Below are 16,648 nucleotides of genomic sequence, written 5' to 3' on the forward strand. Positions count from 1 at the left end.
TGGTACAGCCACTCTGGAAAACAGTGTGGAGGTCCCTTCAAAAGTTAAAAATTGAGTTACCCTATGACCCAGCCATTGCACTACTGGGTGTTTACCCCAAAGATACAGATGTAGTGAAGAGAAGGGCCATATGCACTCCAATGTTCATAGCTGCATTGTCCACAATAGCTAAATCGTGGAAGGAGCCGAGATGCCCTTCAACAGATGACTGGATTAAGAAGCTGTGGTCCATATATACAATGGAATATTACTCAGCTATCAGAAAGAACGAATTCTCAACATTTGCTGCAACATGGACGGCACTGGAGGAGATAATGCTAAGTGAAATAAGTCAAGCAGAGAAAGACAATTATCATATGATTTCTCTCATCTATGGAACATAAGAACTAGGATGATCGGTAGGGGAAGAAAGGGATAAAGAAAAGGGGGGTAATCAGAAGGGGGAATGAAACATGAGAGACTATGGACTATGAGAAACAAACTGAAGACTTCAGAGGGGAGGGGGTGGGGGAATGGGATAGACTGGTGATGGGTAGTAAGGAGGGCACGTATTGCATGGTGCACTGGGTGTTATACGCAACTAATGAAGCATCGAACTTTGCATCGTAATCCGGGGATGTACTGTATGATGACTAACATAATATAATAATAATAAAAAAAGAAATTGCCTCCTTTGGAGAGACTGAGTGCCTGTCTACGCAAAGCTAAGGTCAGAACAAAGGCATGTTGTTCTTTGGGCTCGCGGCTCCTGGGCCCTCACCCTGATCGTGGCCACAGGTGTTAGGAAAACCAAGGGAAAGAAGAATCAGGAGACGGTTTCTCCCTTGGCCTAATGCAGCTTGCTTAAATCCCCAGGAAAAGGCAGCCCAGGGGGTACACCCACACCATGAGGGAACGGAGGGATTGTCACCCCCTTGCAGTCCTGATCTGAATCTCCCTCTTCAGCACACGAAAGCCCCACTGGCTAGCACCAGTGTCCCATGTACACTCCCTTTTGGAATACTTTCTGCACGTGGGAGCATGTGTTTGTGTGTGTGCACACACANTACATGTGTGTGTACGTGTGTGTGCACACACACATGTGTCAGGAGGGACTCAGTCTGGTGGGTGGAGAAGAGCCCTCTGTACACTTCGTCGGGGCCAAGCACATCTGACAGAACACAGCACCACGCAATTTAAATTTTGCACCAGCGCAAATAGTTCCATTTGTTATACAAAGAAGTTCTGCAAAATGACCAAAAAAAAAAAAATGGGGAGAGATTGCCCACCTGCATAGACAAGTCACGTGTGAAGAGGTCTAAAAGAAAAACAACGCCCTGTGGCTAAGACTTTGTCCCCAGCAGTGAAGGAAGGACGGGTGGGTAGGCGGTGGACGAGGACCAGCGCGCACGTTTTCAGTTGGGGGCTCAGGGACAAATACTCATCCCCGGCAATGTTGAGGGTGTGTTGAGACACACACACTCACTGTCAGAGGAAAGAGAAACCCTTTCAGAAAGCGGTTTGGTAACTTTTCTGTCCTTGTTCCTGTAATTCTGCTCCTAGGAATTTATTTGAAGGCTATAACCTGAATAAGAAAAAAACCATAGGAATGCTAGTAAAGATGCTAATTGTGGCATTACTGATAGTAGTAAAAACGGAAACAGGCCTCTCTTGTAGGCATTTGGTTTAAGTATTTGGTGATTAATCACCTCAATAGGTGATTGAAATTAAGACTATGTAGCACCGTGGAAAATACTTTAGCTATATTAACGCCACAGAGCAGAAGACACATGACATCGACGGCGCGGCTATAAGGGGGGAACTTACACACGCAGAAGCAGCGGAGAAACGGAAGCAGGTGCAGTGGGAGGACGGCGGCACCGTGGAGTGGAGTTGCTTTTCCTCTTTTCAAATTGCGTCTCGTGCCAGCGGTTGCGCGGTTGCATAGCAACACGCCGTACACGCAGCGAGTGTACGTACGTGTATAAGCGGGAACCTGACAGGCCAGCGTGCGTCAGGTGCCTTTTTCACCCGTTCACCCTTCCGCCTCCAGGAACGGCCCCCCTCCCACGCGCTCGTGGTGGGAATTCGGCGTCAGATGGTCCCGGTTACCTACGAGCACGCCGGCGGGCAGCTGAGCCGAGGGCTCCTTCATCCAGTCCTCGTTGGCCAGCTCTATCACGGCGTCCACGTGCCCCACTTCGGTGCAGATCAGGTGGCCCACTCTGTCCTCATCCCTGGCGTCCAGGGCAGACTTTAATCTCCTCACTAAATCGGAGTTGAGTGGGTAATCCGGAAGGCGATCAGAGTTGGACATTGTGCTGTTGTTTGTGTATCGACCAAACTTCTCAACTGAGTCCAAAGGCAGCAGCTGCGCCGCGCAGGGCACTGTGGGCGTTGCTATAAATAGAAAAAACCTGGCTCCCGTTTCAGCTGCTGGGGAGGGCCATTGGCTGGCGGCCTTTTTCTTCACCGGGCCATGGGAATCAATCTTCCTGAAGGTCTCTGTTAAGGATTATTCTAGAGAGGGGCAGTAGACAGGTCGGTAAGTGGGGGAAGAAGAAAAGGGGACAATATTTTAAAAGAGAACTCTCCTAGGTACTGTTGAACAATGCCTTCTTTAAGCAAAAGTGAGATTCTATCCTGAACCGGATTGAAAGAAGTAGTAGTAGCTGGCGCTCCCCTTTGCATCTTTCCTTGAACATGGACGCGATATGTGGAGACGTGGCAGCCATATTATAGCCATGAGGTGACAGTCAAGAGTGAAGGAGCAACACTGAGGAGAATGGAACACAAGGAGGGGAAGAGATGGCTTCTCAATGATATTTCTGGACCTTTGTTTTCAGCTCTGGGCAGGCAACCACCAGACTTCCCGTCTTTATTCCTTAAGCACTGTTCACGAGTTTTTGATGACTTGCAGCTCGAAGGGTATTCACCCTACCTTTGACTGGTGATGGGTAGTAAGGAGGGCACGTATTGCATGGTGCACTGGGTGTTATACGCAACTAATGAAGCATCAAACTTTACATCGGAATCGGGATGTACTGTATGGTGATTAACATAATATAATAAAATAAAATTAATAAAAAAAAATAAAATCATGGAAATGGTCTGGGTTAGTCTACAGAGATTCAGAAGTGGCTCAGCCTGTCATAAAGATGTGGATGATCTCCCCAAGTCTTCTGGTCTTTGGCAATTGAGCTCTGGTCTCGCATAATAAAATCCCACAGTATGTTGCTTGGACGGCGGCCAACCCCAGAATCCTTGAAGGAGGAACAGTGGCATTGTGGGCCAGAGTCATCAGTAGTGTCCAGGGCCACCTGACCGACTGCCTCCCAGTGTCACAGGAACTGAAAATGGACCCTGCTGGAGACATTCTGGGAATCCCTGGCAATGGGTTTTTCCCAGAAGGGAGATCTTAACTCAATGGATCAGTCTTCAGTTCAGATGTCTGACCAACTTGCAGAGAGGGGGGTTGGCCTCTGATTCTTCCTTCGGCCAAAGAATTATGAGTTTTGCGAGAGATTTTTGAGCCTGAGTTTCCCAGCACAAATGCTTGGCTGTATCAAATGCCTTATGTTTAGAAAGAAATATAGCAACACCAGCACCATTTGTGTAAATACGAAGAGAGGGAGGGTAGTGGCCGTAGGAAAATTTTTGGAATTTGGGTAAGGTAATTTAAAGAAAACCCCCCCGAGAATTATTAGAGATTGCTATCAAACTTCAAATCAGAAGGGAGGTAAAGATGAAGCACTTGTTAGGCAGATAATAAGATGACAAAGCCTCAAATATGGCACTCACTGATCTTAATTACCAAGCTATCTGCTGGGTGTTTAATCAGTAGCACATATACTATGCTAATTATTCTGGCTAATTTTGTTATAATGTAATTCTTTATCAACCCGGCTATGTATAAATTAGGAATTGAAATGTAACTAACACAAATTATATTTAAGGCAACATGAATTTCTTTATTTCAGTGTGAAATCTTCGAATCTCTATTTCTTTCTCTTTCCTTTTTTTGATTAGCCCATGAGAAGCACCCCTACAACCTGACTATTATTTGAGGAGAAAGGAGCCCAGCACCGATACAGCCCCCTCCCCCCCCGCCCCAGCTTCTTGGAAGTCTAATATGTGACTATCTCCTTCAGTGATTGTCCTTGAAGGGTGCGGGATGTATTTAAGCAATCAATGGTAGACAGACACTGGCTTTCTCCGAATCAGATAACGATTGCTTCATTGTTCTATCTTAATGTTTAAATAATCACCAGAGGGTACCATAATTCATGTATTTTCAGTGATATATTGTATGTGACTTATGTCAATTTGTTTACAAATGTGTTTAGTTGAGAACTAATAACACAGATCCTCACAGAAAAGCACAAACATTATCTAGAGATTTTTATGCCTTGCGAGCTTGCATCCAAATGAGGTCAGGCTGGTACAGAAGTTGGCGGAGCTGTGCAGAGCCCACTGGCAGGCCTTCAGAGACTGCCAGCCATAGAGCTTTCAAAAAAAATGAATATTTTTGGTTTTGAATTATTTTCCAGCAAAATAACAATGCTTGTTGAACAAATGGGTACAGTGTGGGCCTAATTTAGTCTTAGCACCATGTTAGGGTTGAATGTGAGTGATAGTTGCCAATGGAAGGTCGTGGTCTCAGAGAAATGGCCAGTCCCAAATTCTCAGACCCCGTTGTGACCTCAGGGTAAGGGACAAGCACTGGGCATATTTGGATTAAGTCAAAGTGACCATGAAGTGGATCCACTTCTTCGAGCCTGAAATGCCCCTTCTATCTCCTGAGGTTCTAGGAGCTGTTCCTTTGACATGTAGGTTCCCCACTAGTAGGCCCCCGAGTGTTCTTAGCTCCTACCTCACCTTTGAATCCAGCTGTGGACCCTCCCAGCTCAGGGCTGCCGTGGGGCTCCCTTCCCAGGCCGTGCTCCTATCTCTCACGATTCTGTCCTCCTTCTGGTTCCTGCAGCTTGATTCCAGAGTCTCCCGCTTCCCTGCTCCAGCAACACAGATGCTTCTCCCTGTGGTCAGAAGCTTTTTAATTTGGCTGAAGTTTCCTCTAAATCCCTTTTTAATGGGTCTCTCATAGCTTTTCAGGCCTGAGGTTTCAACCAGGACATTTGTGTGAATGTATTTACCGTTGTGTGGCTGGACTGGCTTGTCCATCAACCTACTAGGCCACGGGGAGCCACTTTGTAAAGTGGCATTGTTATGTGGTCTTTATGGGCAGCTCTTTGTGCAAGGAGAAAACAGAAGCCCCTTTCATTTCCTTTGCATTTTCGAAGGCTTGAAACAACACAATGGGATGTGGGCACAAACGAGATGTGATGAAAGCCATTTACAACTTTTGCAAGGTTTTTTTTTTTTCCCCCTATTGGGGCATGATTTCTGATGGCACAAGGATGGAGTTGTACAATTGGAGATGCAGACATTTCCATTAATGAAACCCTCAAAGACAAAATAACAAATGAGTTTCACTCAACACTTTTTGAGCTCTAGCATATGCCAGGTGCTTCTCCATGTGCTGGGAGTGTAAGATGCTATATACTAGCCCTGATTATATGGTTCATGACACATACCAGGCACTCTTCTAAAGGTAGTGCATGTATAAACTCGTTTCCTCCTAGCAAGAATCTCGCGAGGTAATGCTATCGTTATTGCCACTTGGCAGCCGGAGAAACTGAGCAGTGAGACAATTTGCGTGCAGTCACACGGCTGCTAAGTGGCAAAACTAAGATGCAAATATATGCATCCTAATGTGCTCCTTGAAACTCCGGGTCGAGCTTCTCGGCTGTCTGACCCCTCCCTGCAGGTCTCATTCTGCTCTCCTGTAGTCTGTTTCTTCCTCATCCTTCCTTTCTGTTCTTTCGTCTTGTTTGAGATGGAGTCCTGTGAGAAAAAGTGAGGAAACAGTGGGAGGAAGGAGAAAGGCACAAGGGCAAGGCATGGACTGGGAGTATTTGGGGAACTTTGGGAGAAAAAGGACTAGGAGCAACTTTCATGTGTGCAGGAAGTGGACAAAGGAAGAAGGAATCTTTGGTTGCTGGGTTGTGTTCCCTTAAGCCAGACACTGTGTTGAGACTGGACCACCGGGGTCATGGCTTTTTAGGAGTCTTAACAGTTAATTCCGTGTATCACTGCCAGTGACTGGGTGACAGTGAAGCATCCATCAAGCACAATGATGGGAGGTGAGAAGTTTGCCTTCAGAGAAACGTGAAGCCAACCTGATGGAAAGCAGGCAGTGCAGTCACTTTGGGGTACAGGAGAACAGTTTGAGGGCAGTAATCTGCTTTCGAATTTTAACTCTTCCCAGTTCAGATAATTAGCAATAAAGGAAAAGGAGAGAAATGGAGACAGTCTGTGTCAGCGGTGGAACTTAGGGCAGAGTGCTTCATCATGACAAACATTTTGAGCAATTCCTGTGAAAACAGAGCAGGCAAGATTGAGAAAGGGCTGACCAGCTCACCATGGGCGTGACTGTAAGGCAATGCAGAGATGAGTCCTGGGATGAGTATGGGGCTGATTTTGCCTCATCCGCGGGTTCAGAGAGGGGCCCCAAGAACCACAGTGCATCCAGAACCCCAGCGTCTCATGTCACATTCCATTCCTGATGCCCGGCACACACAGGCAGAGGCAGCGGGGGCTTCTTGGGAGGACAGCCATGCATGTTTCCAGAAGGGGGCCCTATATTGGCCATTTCAAACTAGGAACAATCCAAATGTCATCAACAGTAGAATGGATAGAAAAAATTGGTATATTCCTGCAGGGGAAAAGAGAGAGTAACCGGGAGGAATATATCACAGTTACTTGCAGCAAGTGCTTGGCTCTCACAGATACAATGTTGAATAAATGAAAGTTGCCAGACCCAAAAGAATAAATGCTGTAGGACACCATTTACATAAAATTTAAAAACAGGCAAAGGTAAACTACAGGGCTGGAAGTCCAGACGGCGATGACTTTTTCCCGAGAAGGTGGAGGTAGTGAGTGGGAAGGCACATAGAGGAATTTCAGGCAGGGCTTTACTTCTTGATCTGCTTGATGGATACAGGGGTGTTCGTGATAATTCACTGAACTGTGATGTTGTCTGTGTATGTGTGAACTTTTCTCTATGTACCTTGTACCTGATAATATAAAAAAGATAGAAATAGACTGTTTCAAAGAGAAAAGCAGCTGACATAGATACAAGACAGAAATAGTTCGAAGAGCTTTTGTTGAGAGTTTCTTCATACTTTGAAACCAAAAAATGATGGGCTAGGAGAGGCGGGATATGGATGACAGTATCTGCCTCCAGACAGATCAACTGGACTTCCCGTAAGAGCCCCAGGAAGCTCCGTGGGGACTGATTCAGGGCCGAAGGTCCCGTAGCTCATCTCCTAGACCCAGTGTTTCAAAGGTCAACTTGTCAGCCAATCAACATCTGGTTTGGATGGTATTTGGTGTTTCCAACATTGTCCAGTTTTTTCCTCTCCCTCTCATTGACTTGTCACTTGTGGGAAACTCACTCTTAGTGGTCTGAATGCTCACAATCCCACTGAAAAGGGAGCCCCTGAAAATCAATTAGAAAAAGGTAGGCAGCCTAGTGGAAAAGCGGACAAGAGACTTGTGATGGAATTGTGGCGTGAAGATAAACACTTCTGATCCAAGATGAGACTGGACAGTAACCAGTAGGAAACTGCCCAACATCCTGGGTGGGCCACTATTATATAACAAAGAAATAGATGTGGTAGATACATATTGCCCACTTTGCAATATGTAAATTGACAACACATAGTCTTTTCAAATGTCTCTGCAATGTTTATTTATGCACAGACATTTGTTCATATCCAAAGCCATACAGAAAAGTATTAATAAATTTCCAGAGAAACGTATTTATATTCTCTGACCACAAGTGTATAAAATGAAAATATGACAGTATCATGAGGACAAGCAAAGATCATTGAAGCACTTGGGTATTAAAAACAAACAAAAACATTTTTTAATGAGGAGCTCAGATGTTATAAATCAGTGATAAGAAATTGTTTCAGATGAATGACAAGGGCAAGGTATAACGAAATTTACCAGAAGTGGCCAAAGCCATCCTCAGAAGAAAATTCATAGCCTTCAATGTTTTTATTATGACACAAAAAAGAAGGGAAGTTGAGGAACTAAGCATTCACCTCAACAGCATATAAAGGTAAAACCAAGAAGGCAAGAATGTAGGACTAATAGATTTAGAAAAGAATGACACAGAGTAAATAGAAGAATAGTCAAGATAATTGAAAAACTCAACAATATTTTGAAAAGACAATATTAAAAAAAACCTCTAGCAAGATCAATAAAATACAAAGAGAACAAGAACATATACATAATCCTAGGGAAAAAGAGCTATCTCTAGATAAAGGATATCGTTTTCAATCTTCAAGAAAAGTATATTTGAGGGGCACCTGAGTGGCACAGTGGTTAGGCGTCTGCCTTCGGCTCAGGGCGTGATCCCGGCGTTCTGGGATCGAGCCCCACATCAGGCTCCTCCTATGAGCCTGCTTCTTCCTCTCCCTCTCCCCCTGCTTGGTGTTCCCTCTCTTGCTGGCTGTCTCTATCTCTGTCAAATAAATAAATAAAATCTTTAAAAAAAAAAAAAAAGAAAAGTATATTTGAACTCATCTGAAAGTCTTAATGAAACAAGTGATTTTTCAGGAAAATGAAAAGAAATAAAAATGAAATAAGGAAAGGGCAGAAAAACAAAGCACATCAATTTTGTTGATGAAATTAAAAAAATTCCATCAAAGAAATATTCACAAAAGGCCCAGATAAAACACAACAGACATAATAGCAATCATAGCAGGAACAACAAAGGAAGGTAGACCGACATCAATTACAAATACAATTATAAAGATGCCATGCAAGATATCAACAAATCAAATCCACCAATGTATTGAAAGAATTATACGTGTGACCAAATAGTGTTTATTGTAGGACTGCAGAATTTAGCTTTAAATAATCTACGAATATGTTTTATCTCATAATATTTCAAAGGAGAAACAATATAGTTATCTCAATAGATGTTAAAATAACATTTAATGGCATTTAACACCCATTTCTTTTTTTAGAAAAACTTTTATTTGCTTATTTATTTATTTTAAATAATCTCTACCCCCAGCGTGGGGCTTGAACTCAGGACCCTGAGAACAAGAGTCACATGCTCTACTGACTGAGCCAGCCAGGCGCTGCCTAACACCCATTGCTTATTTTATTTTATTTTTAATTTAAAAAATTTTTAATTATATTATGTTAGTCACATACAGTACATCCATAGTTTTCTATGTAAAGTTCCATGATTCATTACTTGCTTATAACACCCAGTGCACCATGCAATATGTGCCCTCCTTACTACCCATCACCAACACCCATTTCTTATTAAAACTCCTAGTAAGCTAGAATTAAAGGATGTTCTCCGACATGATAGAGGTTATCTTTCTAAAAGTAATCACTAACCTCCTATTTAATGCTGAAACAGATATTTTTATTATGATCAAGAAAAAACCAGGCAAGCTCACTATCATCGCTTCTCCCCTGTCTCAGTTTGGAATCAGCTGAGTGGAGGCATCAAATAGATGTGGCTCAAAATGTCAGCTTCATTATGATAAAGCCAGCTGAAGGAGGAAGCTTCAGATCTGAAGCCAGAGAAGCTGGCTAGCAATCCCTGAATTAGGCAAGACGCACAGTCCCTGGCAGCTCTGACCCTCCTTTCCCCACCTATACCCGGCTAGCACTGACCCTTCCCAGGAAGAAGAGAGAGCAGAGTGCCCTCCCAGATGGGCAGACCCATGGAGAATCAAGAAGGGGCTGAGCCATGGGAGCTCTTTTTTCCCCCCAAAGATACCAATAAAATGTTCCCAAGGAAAAAGATAGGAGATGAGAGGGAGGCCAGGAGTGAGATAAAAGTTCAAGTTTTACGTATGGAAGCATGAGGCCAAGGGGACCTCTGACAGTATTCTATACTCCTCAAGAAGTTTTAGCCAGTGTGATAAGCAGAAAAAGAAATAAGAACAATAAATATCTTTAAATAAATCAGAATGACCAATTATTATCTGCAGATGACGCAGCTCTTTGGAAAACCTAAGTGAATCAACTGAAAAAAATATTCATTTGAGCTTCCAAAAATGTCCGGTAAGCTGGCCTGTTGTCCTCCCAAATTGAAAAAACTAATAGCTTATTTATATATTCCAACAAAGTTAGAAAATTGGGCAAGGTGTAGAGGAGGAAATTCTGGAAAAATAAATTCATTCCAATGTCCAAGAAGCCATAGTAATTCATAAAGTGTGGTTGTGGTAGCAGAATCTAAGGGAGATCAATGGAAGAGAATAGAAAGTTCAGAAACAGAACCAATGAGAAGGTTTAGCATATGAAATCAGGCATTTAAATCCCCAGGAAAGGAAGGATTTCAATAAATAGAGCTGAGATAATTGGAAAAGTAAAATGTAAAATCTGTCATAGTATACACCAAAAGAAATCCCAGATGATTAAAAATTTTATTTAGTTATTAAAAAATATTTTATTTCTTTGAGAGAGAGAGAGAGTGCGCCAGCACAAGCAGGGAGTGGGGGTGGGGAAGGGCAGAGGGAGAGGGAGAAGCAGACTCCTCACTGAGCAGGGAGCCCCATGTGGGGCTCGATTCCGGGACCCTGGGATCATGACCTGAGCCAAAGGCAGATGCTTAACTGATTGGGCCACCCAAGTGACCCTAAAAATTTAAATAAGGAAAATAAAACTGCATAACCATCAAAGGAGAATATAGATGCACACTTTCATTACCTTGGGATGAAAAGGGTCTCTCTCAATAGTAAAATAAAGGCAGAATCTGAAAGAAGATAGATTTGCCCAAACAAATAACTTTAAACTTCTAAATATCAAAAAGCCTTAAAAACAAATGGGAAGAGCACTTGTGAGAAATATGAAAGACGATCAAACCTTCATATGTAAAGGACTTTTTAGTCGTCGATAAGCACAACCCCAAATCTCCAGTGGCAAAAAAAAAGCCCAAGAACATCACAGATATTTCACAAAAAATAAGTTAACATGCCAATAAATTGCTTAAGGTGATGTTAAACTTCACAAATATTCAGAACGATGTAAATCAAAACAAGATATTAAATTGGCAAAGTTTCAAAAGCAAGAGTATTTGTGTGTTGAGGCGACTATAAGAAAAGGGGCATTTACAAACACTTCTGGGAGGTATAAAATTTCTGGAGGTCAGAATGTATAGTGTGACTTCATTTTTGGTAAAGTATGTATGATATTATGCTTAGAGAAAGATTGGAAAGACGGATTTCAAATACTAACAGTGGTTATCTCTAAATGAGTACTTTAGATTTTTATCTGTATTTCCTGTTTTCCACAATGAAATGATTACTTTTGTAATCATGCTGAAAAAGCTAGTTTTTTAAAGAAAAGGATACACACGTGTGCTAATTTAGGAAGATTTGAGGAACGAATGAAAGACAAGAGCTTCCCCGGAAGGCACACAAGAACAGTGATTGGAAGCGCGGTGCAGTATGGGAATTCACAGACTAATGGAGCGGGAAGATGGTGGAGAAGTCCTTAGTGGATGTTAGATCTTAAAACTGTTGAAGCTGAAATACTGTCACTGGGAGGATTGCGAGCCATTTCCGCGGTGGGATTTTTCTTTGGGAGGGTCCACTTGGTGAAACTCTGCAAATTGGAAACAACCCAAATACCCAACAATCGGGAATTGGCTAAATAAATTATGGTACATTGATTCAGGGGAGTTGTACAAAGCCATAAAAATGCTGTGATGGTAGAATATTTAATGGCATGGAAATTTGTTTACAGTTTATTGTTAGTGAAAATCTTGTTTCAAAACAATGCACATTGTTAACCAATATTTATAAAAACATGCGTTTATTTAAAGAACGTATAAAAGAACGTATTTTATTCTGCTCACTTAATTGCTTTTTTTTTTTTTTTTGGTATAATGAGCATCTATTTCTTTCAGAAGAGAACACACAATAGACAGAGTTTATATAAAAATGTAAAAAGGAAGAATGGTTTTCCGGTCAGCAAGATTCATCTCTAACATGACTGGATGAATCAATACATCCAAGAAGGAGTTGGTTAGAAGGGGGTTGATTACCAGTAGACAAGAGGCAAAATGCTAACACCAAGCCCTGCCCAGGGGAGAAGACATCTGGCTTCTGGATCCCAAATACTAAAGACCTACAGGCCATTCCATCTACCTTTCAAGGTGGAAGTTTGATGGGACCATAGCCTGGTGCTATGACATATTTCAATCACCCCATTGGCTCTCTAGATTTGGTGCAGGGAACTGACTCGCATGATTATGGAGACTGAAAAGCCCCACAGTCTGTGGTTGGCAGACTGGAGACCCAGGAAGGCTGGGGGTATGTGTCCAGTCCTGAGAACCAGGAGAACCACTGGGGCAAATTCCAGACTGATGGTGGGAAGACGAACGACCCAGCTCAACCACTCCAGCAGAGAGAACAGCTTCTCCCTCCCTGTGCCTTTGTGCTCTGTGGGGTCTTCAACGGAGTGGATGAAGCCTACCCACACTGGGGAGGACAGTCTTTCCCCAGTCTTTGGATTCAAATGCTAATCTTCTCTGGAAACACCATCAGAGACGCACCAGCAGTAATGTTTAACCAGCTCTCTGGGCCCAATCAAGTCGACACATAAAATTAACCTTCACAAGGTTGGACCTGTAATTGTGAGATGCAGAGATTCAAGCATTTTATACGCTTGGAGGTAAAGCCTTGTATAGAGAGAAATACTGAAAATACTCCTGAAAGGGGAAGTAAGTGATAGAGTTAGGGCTGGTGACCAGAGTGAGTTAGGGCTGGTGACAGGGCAAAGGGGCTGGTGAGGGGCCTGAGTTGGGGCCGGTGACGAGCACAAGGGCTGGTGACAGAGTGAGAGTAAGGCTTTGGCTGCAGAGGAGCGGGAACGTTCCTGATGCTGGGGAGGGAGGATGGGACAGATGCCCAAAGACGAGGTAAGTTTGTCCCTGGAGTCCAGATTCTTGTGGAAGGAGGTCTAATGGTGTCTTGTGTCTGGGTGAAATAAGAGTGAGGGTCTGTGGCTGAGAGAGGGAGGAGGGGATTGGGGGAGTGTGAACACAGCAGTGGAAATTAGAAATATCTGTTGTGGCTAACGGAAGAGGTGGGCCAAGAGCAAAGGGAAGGTTGGTGGATGGCACTGCAAGCCGGTGAGTTTTAATGGCACCTACAGTGGAGGAAGCGTCCCGCTCTGAGCTCGTCATGTCTTATTCTTCTCTGATCTATCAGGAAGGGCTAAGGAGGGACATGGTCTCTCTCTCAGTGATCTTTAATCCAAAAGCATTGGCTCAGGGATCCCCTGTTTTAGGCTACGGAAAGGCTTGTAGAGCCAGGCTCCTGGTGCTGGGACCAGCTAGATAGAATGCAGAATAAGGAACTTGATCAGCCCAACAGTAATGGTGGGGAAATGACTTCTTGCTGTAATCATCAGAGAATTTATGGGCAGGTTGGCATCCGAATGGATTCTTACAGAATGGGGAGGCTTTTGGTAGATAGCAAGGTTCCCTCCCAGATGGAGGAAGAGACTGAGCAAAGGGATGTGGGGGGGCCGCTAGGTGTGTAGACCATGCCAGCAGGGGTGGAAGGTGTGGGTGGGCATGGTGTCACGGGCAGGGGGCATGGGTCAGCACGCGGGGTCCTAAGTGCCAGGGATTGGCTATTATGAGCAGCTCTTCAATTATTTAGAGGACGTTTGTGAAATGACCAGAGTGGTGCTTTAGGCAGATTAATTTGTCATAGTTTATAGGAAGGAGAGGAAGGGGAGCCTCGGAATAGGGGGCAGGCCCTGGTGTCAGAGACATCTAGAAAGAGTGGCTAATGAGTGGCAAAACAATGAGATTAAACAATCCATGTGATTATGCATTTAAACTTCTAATTTTAAATCCAGCACCCTAATTAAGCATAAATTATTTTGCCATTCAAATGTATTCTGGCTTGAAGGCCCCTCTCCGTTGGTGGCGAGAGGGGAGGAGGGCGGAGGGGAAGTGAGCACAAGTCAACAATCAGAATTATCTGTACTTTCTACCAGAGAGCCCCAAAGGCCTCAGCCATTGCCCAGGTATCGCATCTTCTAAATTGGCTCTGCCATTTGCCATCCTGGCTGATTTCGACCTTCTTCGAGAGGTTGCCATTCCAGGATATGAACTGTGTTCTTAACGGCGCTCCCTCCGCCCGCCCCCACGCCCCCACCATGTCTGCAGCCAGCGAGGGCGCTGGAGGAGAGCACGACAGGGTACATCCTGAGTGTGGTACGGTTCTGGGGTCTCCATGTCCGGAGGAAATTAGGAGCCCAGGATCACCAAGAAGGATTTCCAGGCACCAACCAAGATCACCCAGGACGTCTTCCCATCAGGGAGGGGACATCCATACCCAGCTGGGGGGTGGGGGAAGGAGCAGCACCATTGAACTTCTATGGGTGGTTCAGACTCCCCGAAGGGAAAGTTGGGTAGAATCAGAGGGGGACACAGAAAGGAGGGGACACTGGTTTCATATAAATGTACAAGAGACCCCGTGCGTGTGAGAACTTGCTGTTGTGCCCATTCGTTGCTTCCCTGCAGACCGATGGGCCAGGGGGCTAATCCGTCACGCCGTGGGAATCCCGTTGCCTCACTGGTGCTACCCCTGCAGGGAGACGTGTGTGCTGGGAAAGAAGAGGGGGCTCTTTCTCCCGGTGTCTAGCCAGATGGTCTGGGGTTGCAGGGATCCAGGCCACTCGCTGCCGAGGATAGCTCTCCCTGAGTGGGAGTCCCTCACCCCTGAGTTTGGGACCACCCATGTGTGGAGGTCAGGGCAAAATAAAGAGTTAACACCTTTCATGAGTCTGCACTCCATGCCCTCTCTGTTCCTGACCCTGTAGAAGGAGGGAGATGGTAAAACCGCACAGTCTCTCCTCCCTAGGTTTTCTAACATGTTGACAAGACAGCTAGACAACTAGTCATAAATCTAGAGAATGTTTTTAACGGACTACGTCAAAGGGAAAGGTGGCTGAGATGATATGTAAGTGAACGAATTCATAGGAAGAAAGATTAATGCGATTTTGGGTTTTTTTCTGAGGACTTCCTAGAGGAGGTGAGAGTGAACCTGGCCTGAGAGCAGAGCAAGGTTTGGAGAGACAGAGGGGAGGGCTTCCTGGTCGGGACGCCTGGGCAGAAGCAGGGCCAGGGTGGAGGGCAAAGGAGGGATCAGGACTGATTGACCAGTTCATGAACTCCACCAGTGATCCTCTGGGCGAGCCCCGGGGGTGGGGGCACAGCCGCGAACCAGAGCAGCAAGGTCCCCACCCTCGGTGGGCGTCCCCAGTGTGGGAGACAGAGGGTGCAGTGTGCCCCGGAGGAGATAATAGGGAGGGAGGCGTGGGTGTCGAGGGTGGTTTCTGTTTGCTGTGGGTGATTAGGAGAGCGGCTCTGATGAGGTGACATTGAGCAATGCCGGGGAGGGTGGGGGGAGGCAGAGCCTCGCAGACAGTGGGGGGAAGAGTGTCCCAGATAGCAGGGCAGCATGTGCGAAGGTCCCTGAGCACGGAACACGCTGGGTGTGAGTGAGGGGCAGCCGGCCGCCAGGGAGAGAGTGCTGGGGAGCTAAGTCCCCGAGGGGCCTGACGGTCATTCGAAGGATGCCGGCTGCTCTGCTGGGAGGGATGGGATGTACCTGGAGGGTCTGGAGCCGAGAGGTGACTCGCTGCCTCGGTTGTGGAGCCCAGGGCAGGCTGCAGGGACGAGGGTGGAAGCAGGGAGACTGGCAGGAACTTACTGCGGTAATCCAGGGGAGATCCGATGGTGTGAACCGGGACACTGGCTGTGGAGGAGATGGCAGGAGTTGGGATCTGGATACAGGTGGAAGATGAAGGCGACATGAGATGGAATCCCTTCCCCAGAGTTGAATGAGGGCTCCCATCCAGGGCTCCCTGAGAAGGGCAGGCCTCAGTGGGGAGCTGGGGAGGATGTCTTCAGGGTGCTCTGAAATCCACTCACAGCTCCTTCCCCCATTCCCCGTGGCCTCTGGCCAACAGTGGGGACAGATGACCCCCATCCCTGGCCATGCCCCGACCTGCCCACAGCCGCTTGCTGGGGCTGTGGGCCCCAGGGACGTGGCTGCTGAGCCCAGGCCGCCCAGCAGGGGGCAGCAGGGGCCAGCGGTCAGTCCCCTAACGGACCTGCTGCCGCCGACCGCCCGGCTCACACCCAGGCTCCGAAGCTCAGCACAAAGGCCTGGTAGGAGAGGCTCTTGAGGTGGTGACGGGGCACACCCAGCAGGATGCTGTCTGTCCGTCTGAAGGGGGAGTGGGGCGAGCTGTAAGAGTTGGAAACACAAGAACCTGGGATTAAATCAGTCAGCTTGAGGTGGGGCGGCAGCCTTGCCGTCTTAGCCTTTGGAGCCAGTCCAGGTTCACGGTTTACCAGCCACGAGCCCTGGGCAGTCAACTGATTTTTCTGTGCCTTAGTTGTCTCATGCATACAATGGGAGGAATGTAGCCTTTCTTGTTCTGTTACGTGAACAGTGCTGGCCCATGACAAGGACTCAGTGAGTGTTCCATTATGGTTCCGTGAACGTTGTGAAGTGAGGCATGAACGTGGCAACCTCTTTGT

At 45.9% G+C, this 16,648-nt stretch overlaps 1 protein-coding gene across 3 annotated transcripts in view; it reads right to left on the reverse strand.

Annotated features, from left to right (window-relative positions):
- ASB18 (ankyrin repeat and SOCS box containing 18) overlaps positions 1 to 16,135 on the reverse strand; it is a 57,217-nt gene extending 41,082 nt beyond the window's left edge. Inside the window, exons 1-2 of one of the 3 annotated variants that reach the window (XM_019801666.2) lie at positions 4,858 to 5,035; positions 2,092 to 2,499 (exon numbers count right to left, since the gene is read on the reverse strand). In XM_019801666.2, coding sequence (XP_019657225.1) covers positions 2,092 to 2,296 — 205 coding nt within the window. In that variant the 5' untranslated portion in view covers positions 2,297 to 2,499; positions 4,858 to 5,035. Of the gene's footprint in view, positions 1 to 2,091; positions 2,638 to 4,857; positions 5,036 to 15,812 lie in introns of those variants that run through there. The other 2 variants (XM_019801669.2, XM_019801670.2) reach the window with 2 other exon arrangements.
- Positions 16,136 to 16,648: the final 513 nt, after the last annotated feature.

Source organism: Ailuropoda melanoleuca, chromosome 2, assembly GCF_002007445.2.
Source record: "Ailuropoda melanoleuca isolate Jingjing chromosome 2, ASM200744v2, whole genome shotgun sequence".
NCBI lineage: Eukaryota > Metazoa > Chordata > Mammalia > Carnivora > Ursidae > Ailuropoda > Ailuropoda melanoleuca.